The following is a 6,908-nucleotide window of genomic DNA, read 5'->3' on the forward strand; positions in this document are numbered from 1 at the left end:
GTGGGCGGGGTCAGGGTGCCGGGCTGCGGGTCCTTCCTCCCGACCCAGTGCCCCCAGCACCGGTGATCCTGCTCGGCCCTGGGGACCCAGGGCTCCTGTCCCAGGGGCGGGCCGGGAAGTAAACAGAAACTCGCAGCGGCGGCGTTGGTGCGCAGGCTGGCACAACCTGTTAACCTCGCCCTGCGTGGCCCTGCTGCCACGGCTCTGGGAGGTGAGGGTCTTCAGGTAACAGCTCTGGGTCCCAGCAGGCGAGGTCAGGAACGTCTGGGTCTTGGAAAAGATGAGAGGCTGAGGCTATGAACACAGGAGGAAGGGACACTAGGGGTGGGACCTTCAAGTCTGGAGTTCAACCCCCCTGGGAAACTAGGAGAAGGAAGGGCAGGGGCTGGGGCTCTGGGATTCTGTGGGGGAGAAGCTGTAATCTTGGGGCACAGGGACCTGGACACCTGTGTTCCGAAGGGGGAGTGTTCCACACTCTTGGAAGGAGCTGGACTTATCCCTCAGGGCCAGGTCGACATCAGCCTGGGTTCTGGAGGTTGAGGCCCAGATGGTGAGGAGCTGGGAGTCAAACAGCTGAGCTCTGGAAAGGGGACAGGGACCACTAGGGGTATGGCTGTGGGCCCAGAGCACTGGGCCAAAGCGTCCTGGGGCAGAAGCAAGAGGCAAGACATCTCATTTCCTTCTGTTCCCTGCCCCGGTCTACCCTGGGGACATTAACGGAGTTGGGTGGCCAAAACATAGATCATTAACCCCTCCTGTCTCAGGGAGGCCCTGGCTGCAGGACTGGATGGCCAGGTGTGGGGCAGCAGTGGGGGAGCCTTTGAGCCTGTAGCAACCTGTTCCCACAGATGCTGCAGATGCCATGAGCTCCCCAGAAGGGCCGAGCTTACCCACAGGGCCACTCTCGGGGGGCACCTCCCCCAGCGGCGACGAGGGCTTCTTTCCTTTTGTGCTGGAACGGCGAGATTCATTCCTGGGAGTGAGCCCGGGGCCTGAGGAGCCAGAGGACCTGGCCCTGCAGCTACAGCAGAAGGAGAAAGACTTGCTGCTGGCTGCAGAACTTGGCAAGATGCTTCTGGAGCGCAATGAGGAGCTTCGCCTGCAGCTAGAGACACTGAGCTCCCAGCACGCTGAGCGTGAGGAAGTGAGCTGGCCACTGGGGCCTGGCGGAGGGCAGGGGGACTGGGGTGACCAGGGAGGGGAGCAAGACGTGGAGAGGAGTAAGGAGCATAGGCAGGCAAGTGGGCAGGGGATGCCTCTGGAATAGCCTAGGACTGGGCCCAGGTCCCCTGGCAGTGTGGCCCAGTGCTTAGGAACAAGAATCCTGGGCTGGGGCTATAGCTCAGTGGCAGGGCACTTCCAGTATGGTCCCAGTGCTTAGGAACAAGAATCCTGGGCTGGGGCTATAGCTCAGTGGCAGGGCACTTGTCCAGTATGGGCAAAGGTTTGAATGTGACCCCCAGTACTAAAAAAAAAAAAACAAACAAAATCTAAGGGCAAGTCAATATCTAAATTCAGACCTCTGCTTGACTGTGTGACCCTGGGCAAATTGCTGGCCATCTCTGGCTCTTCGGCCTGGCTTCTCAGCAGCGTAGTGTAACCCCACCCAACAGGTCCTGAGAGCCACTCCCTCCTGCACCTGGCTAAGTGCTCTCCATGCCTCATCTCAGTTTATTCTTGCTCAGCGTTGCAAAGTAGGAAGGGTTCTTCCTTCTACCCAGGCTGTGGTTGGCCGCACTCTCATGCTGGAACTCACATCTGAACCCCTAAACACCCTGATGTACCCATGTTGTCAGCCCCAATCCCTGCTCTGAGCTGACCTGGATACAAACTGTCCCGTGCCCTTCCCACCAGACTGCAGACTGGGCAGCTCACTACAATGGCCCTGATTCCTCGTGCACAAGCCCTCTCCCCTCTGGTGAATCCAAATTCACCTGCTTCCGGTGGTCTCTGCAGCCCAGGGCCAGCCCCGCTCCCCTCTGCCTGACCTCTCCTCCTGCCTTCTGGAGTCTGTTCCCGTGCAGGCAGCCAGTGATCAGCTCATTTCGTTCTTGGCCCAGAATCTCCCCACAGTTCCCTATCACACTTACGATGAAAATGAAACTTCTTGCACAGCCTAAAAGTCCCCAAGCTGACTCAAACTTGTACCCACAGGGCCTTTGTACGGCCTCCCCTTAAAGCAGCCCTCTTCCTTGTTATCTCCTTGCCCTGCAGGAGTCAATCCCAACATCAGCTCCTCTGAGAGAGATGCCTCCCGCTTCTCCTCAATGATCACTTCCCCAGGTTTCCTCACAGCCCTCGATGTCCCTCTGAAATTATTGGGTTCCAGCACGTAATTCGCCTGTGGCCCTCTGGATCTAGGATGCTGAGGCAATGAACTTCATGGTCTTGCTCAGACCCCCGGGACAGAAGAAGCTCAGGAAGTAGAGCAAGGAGGAAGGATGGGACTTAGAGATATGAAAGGGACTTGCCCGGGCCACACAGCAACAGAACTGAGCACCAGCCAGGACAGTCAGACCTCACAACCTGCCAGCTTAATTCCAGGGCCATATTAGGTTGAGTTTGGCTGCGGGGCTGGACCTCCAGCTCCACTAACTTACTGTGTGTCCTTAGGCAAGAAGGCACTGAACCTCTCTGAGCTTGTTTTCTCATCTGAGAATGTTAGTGATGCTCCCTCTAGTGGAGTAAGTGAAATACTGCAGGTAGAGTGCATGGCAGGGTTACCTAATACAGTATCGTAATTGTAAATATGGTTATTGTCGCCCGCTCTGGGCCCTTCCTGTTTTGAGGACCTAGAAAGAGCGACCCCCTGACTTGACTTCCCCCTCAAGATGGGCATCTGAGTATGCCAATCACACGTCCCCCCACTGGTCAGACGGGTTTGGGGATGGGCAGGCAGAGGGTGGGGCTCAGGTAGGGCTGGCCAGGGCTAATTAGAGGGAACTGGGAGAGGGACTGGGCAGAGACTCAGCCTGCAGATCCCCTAGGACTCCACAGGTGTGAGAGTGAGGCCATGGGCCGTGGCTTAAACTCTACCAGACTCAGGCGCCAGAAACGGCGCTTGCGACCTCGGGTCCAGGAGCCCAGGCAGCAGCCTGAGGTGAGTGGGTATCAGGGAGGCCTTACTCTTGCCGTGCTAGGGTCAGCCTTCTGCTCACCCTGGAACCTCCTCTCCACTGCCTCTGATACTTGGGTGTCCGCCGCCCTATGCCCTTCTTTCCTGCTTTCATGTCTGTGTCCGACACCCGCTCCCTCACGTGCTCTCTTTGGGTCCGTGTCCCTCCCTGCTCTGTGGGTCAGCTCCAGCTTGATGTCACCTTATCTCCGACCCTCTGCATGGTCCCCACAGCGGCTCAAGCAGGAGAACCATGAGCTCCGCAGGGGCCTGGCAGCCCGGGGTGCAGAGTGGGAGTCCAGAGCTGTGGAGCTGGAGGGCGACCTGGCAGCCCTGCGGGCCCAGCTGGGGGAGCAGCGCTCAGAGCAGCAGGACAGCGGGCGTGAGCGGGCTCGGGCTCTTGGTGAGCTCAGTGAGCAGAACCTCCGGCTCAGCCAGGAGCTGGCCCAGGTGAGTGGCCCTAGCCCCAGGAGAGGAGGGGGCTGCCACTGCCTGTGTTCCCAGGGGGGTAGGTGCCTTGGTTGGGAGTTGAGACTAGAGTCAGCTGGGGAGTCCACTCCCCGTCTCTCCCACCCAGGCCTCTCAGACCGAGCATGAGCTTCAGAGAGAACTGGATGCACTGAGGGCCCAGTGTCAGGCTCAGGCGCTGGCCGGAGTGGAGCTGAGGACCCAGCTGGAGAGTCTGCATGGGGAGGTAAGTCTGCAGGGTGGGAATTTGGGGCGGGAACAGTCTGAGCTACAAGGATTGGGGTGGGGGCATCCGGGACACCTCTCCCAGCTCTATGGCCTTGCCCCAGAACCAGATGCTGCAGAGCCGCCGACATGACCTGGAGGCCCAGATTCGAGGCCTGCGTGAGGAGGTGGACAAGGGCCAGGGTAGACTGCAGACCACCCATGAGGAGCTGATGCTGCTGAGGAGGGAGAGGCGGGAGGACAGCCTGGAGGTGACCTCGGGCTGGCCTGGGTGGGCAATCAGCAGGGCCCTTGGTAAGGGCCTCGGGATTTCTGGGAGGGATGGCCAGAGCTGGGTCACTGGGAGGCTGGCAGCTGTGCCAGAAGAGCATGGGCATTAGCCTGAGGGCAAGTGGGAGTCACAGAAGGCTGTTGGGGGCGGTAGACTCTTAGGATGAGTCAGAGCCTGGCTGCTGAGAGACCAGGGAGGGGGGTCGAGGCTGGGTTCCAACTGGAAATGCCTGGCTTGGACCACATTTGGGGAGTGGAGATGGAGACAGGGAACGAAAAGGAAGCAAGGTCCAATGTTTGAGATCTCAGGAGTTTGCACTTTGAGGTCAGATTGCCTGGCTTTTTACCTCAGTGTCCATTCTTACTATTGTGGGGTGCCCAGCCTCAGTTTCCGCATCTGTGAGATGGGATGGTAATGACTGGTGAGGCTGTGAGGCTCAGAAGGAAGGATCAATAAACTCTGAGTCCAGGCAATTAGAGCTAGAAGGTAGCTGTGCAGGAAAAGGGACGTGCTTTATGGGAGATGACTTTGATGGGGTGTGGCTGGGAATAGTTGATCCCAGGCGCGTCCTGCTTTATAGGTAAAAAAACTATAAAGCCCAGGGGAAGTTCGTGGCTGAAGGTGGCCCTGTGATCCAGGCTTGCGTGGGAGCTGGGGTGCTGCTGCCCCGGTAGGTCCATCTCAGGTTGCAGGCGCCTGCCCGCGAGCCGACCTTCTGTGCCTTGGGTCGACCCTCTGCAGCTGGAACGCGCGCGCTTTGAGGCTGGTGAGGCTCTGAACGCACTGAGGAGGCTGCAGCGCCGAGTGTCGGAGCTGGAGGAGGAGTCGCACCTCCAGGACACCAATGTGTCAAGTGCCTCGCTGCAGTCTGAGCTCGCCCACAGCCTGGACAGTGACCGGGATCAGGAGCAGGACGCCAATGCAGGCGAAGATACCCAGGTGAGCTCCCGGATCCTGGCCCCCACCTATGCCATGAGCAAGCAGTGTGGAGCTCCACTGATCCACGGCACTGCCTGATCCTTTGCTCCACAGATCACCTCATCCCCAGAGACCCAAGAGGCTTCTGTCCTCCAGTCTGCACCCCAGGTGGATAGCTTGGAGCCCCCCAAGAAGCGAGCACCCCTAAGCCCAGCGGAGATCCTGGAAGAGAAAGAAGCGGAAGCGGCCAGGCTGCAGGACGAGGTGGGGACTACTTGAGCACAGAGCCCTATCAGCTGCCCTGTTCTCTTTCCCGTCTCCCCTTCCCGGCCTTGGTCCGCGAAGCCCGTCCCTATACCTGGGTTTCCCACCATCTCAACAAACTTACCGTCAAAAGTCAACAACCAGACTGGCTGTGGCATGCGTGTAATCCCAGCATTCTGAAAGGCTGAGGCAGGAAGATTAGGAGTTCAAGTCAAGCTTGGGAACTTTAACAATTTAACAAGACCCTGTCTCAAGACAAAAACAAAAACAAACAACTGGGGGTGTAGCTCAGTGCAAAGGCCCTGGTTCAATCTCCTGTGTGGGAGGAGAGGGGCTCAGGGGGTATAACTCCAGGAAGACTTCCTGGGCTAACCCACCCATCCTCACCCTCATTCCACTCCCAGCAATGCTCCCTGAAACCCTCCTGCAAGCTTTTACTCCCGGATTAGTGCTGCTGCTCAGAGGGTTCACCTCCAGAGCAGGGCCACAGTGTTCGTGCCTAGTGTTTGTGGAACGGGCAAGGGAGGGCAGTGAGAGCCGGGCAAGTCAGAGCCAAGACTACGTAGCAGGTCCCGGGCCCCACCTGTCTCGCTGCCTCCTCTCCTACCTGCAGATTGCGCTGCAGCAGGCAGAGCTGCAGACCCTGAGGGAGGAACTGCAAAGGCAGAAGGAGCTGCGGGCACAGGACAACCCGGAGGAGGCCCTGCGCAGTGCACTGTCGGACCGCGACGAAGCCGTGAACAAGTGAGCCTCTGCCATCTTCTTCCAGTCGCCTAGCGGAGTGACAGGGTCCAGGGTACTTCTGGCTTTCCCATCCGTGATGTGGCTGTAATGATTCCCACCCGGACCCGGGGAGCCCCCGACAATTTTGGTCTCAGTGTAAGCAACTCCGTCACACCGACGCCCAGGAGCCCTCAGCGTCCTCAGACTGTTCCTGCCCTTCCCGCCCACAGGGCCCTGGAACTGTCCCTGGAGCTCAACCGCGTCTCCCTGGAGCGCGACTCCCTGTCCCGCGAGCTGCTCCGCACGATCCGCCAGAAGGTGGCGCTAACGCAGGAGCTGGAAGCCTGGCAGGTGAGGCGCCAGGCGGGTTTCGGTGGCAGGGCTGGGGAGGATGGACCTCGTCACATCCCCAACCCGCCTCCTGCAGGACGACATGCAGGTGGTGATCGGGCAGCAGCTGCGCTCGCAACGCCAGAAGGAGCTGAATGCAGCAGCGTCGGGCCCACGCCGCACCTCGATTCTCTTCACCGGCAGCTTCCTCAGTAACTTCTTCCGGCGGACCTGACAGCCGGCTGAGGGGACACCCTTCCCCATGGTGGCATTTACTTTCTTCTAAGGAAGTTCCACGGAGGACCAGGGCCCTTCTGTCCCTCCCCCCAAAAAGCTGGGCCAGGGGTTTCTTCCGGGTCAGGGGTCAGCGTTGGTGACAGGGCAGAGCTTTTTCCTATCGGTATAGGTCTGTCTTTAAGCACTAGGCCCCCTGCTCTTGGCAGCTCCAGGGCAGGAGAGGGGGTGCATATTTATGTCTCAAGATTGGACAGAGTAATATATAAAGCACTACATGGACTTTTGGCCTCCATTCTTGGGAAGAAAGCACGACGGACAAAAACTTGAAAGTTTATTGTTAAAAAAAAAAAAAAAAAA

General features: G+C 58.7%; 1 protein-coding gene across 5 annotated transcripts in view; it reads left to right on the forward strand.

The window, feature by feature from the left end:
- Bicdl2 (BICD family like cargo adaptor 2) overlaps positions 1 to 6,583 on the forward strand; it is a 6,988-nt gene extending 405 nt beyond the window's left edge. Inside the window, exons 1-10 of one of the 5 annotated variants that reach the window (XM_010603595.2) lie at positions 70 to 225; positions 849 to 1,144; positions 3,350 to 3,565; positions 3,693 to 3,809; positions 3,913 to 4,059; positions 4,821 to 5,018; positions 5,112 to 5,261; positions 5,875 to 6,005; positions 6,215 to 6,335; positions 6,412 to 6,583. In XM_010603595.2, coding sequence (XP_010601897.1) covers positions 863 to 1,144; positions 3,350 to 3,565; positions 3,693 to 3,809; positions 3,913 to 4,059; positions 4,821 to 5,018; positions 5,112 to 5,261; positions 5,875 to 6,005; positions 6,215 to 6,335; positions 6,412 to 6,549 — 1,500 coding nt within the window. In that variant the 5' untranslated portion in view covers positions 70 to 225; positions 849 to 862 and the 3' untranslated portion in view covers positions 6,550 to 6,583. Of the gene's footprint in view, positions 1 to 69; positions 226 to 848; positions 1,145 to 1,375; positions 3,566 to 3,692; positions 3,810 to 3,912; positions 4,060 to 4,820; positions 5,019 to 5,111; positions 5,262 to 5,874; positions 6,006 to 6,214; positions 6,336 to 6,411 lie in introns of those variants that run through there. The other 4 variants (XM_010603594.2, XM_010603593.2, XM_010603596.2 and 1 more) reach the window with 4 other exon arrangements.
- The last annotated feature ends 325 nt before the right edge of the window (positions 6,584 to 6,908 follow it).

Source organism: Fukomys damarensis, unplaced genomic scaffold (assembly GCF_012274545.1).
Source record: "Fukomys damarensis isolate Sample0158 unplaced genomic scaffold, DMR_v1.0_HiC HiC_scaffold_34, whole genome shotgun sequence".
Classification (NCBI taxonomy): domain Eukaryota; kingdom Metazoa; phylum Chordata; class Mammalia; order Rodentia; family Bathyergidae; genus Fukomys; species Fukomys damarensis.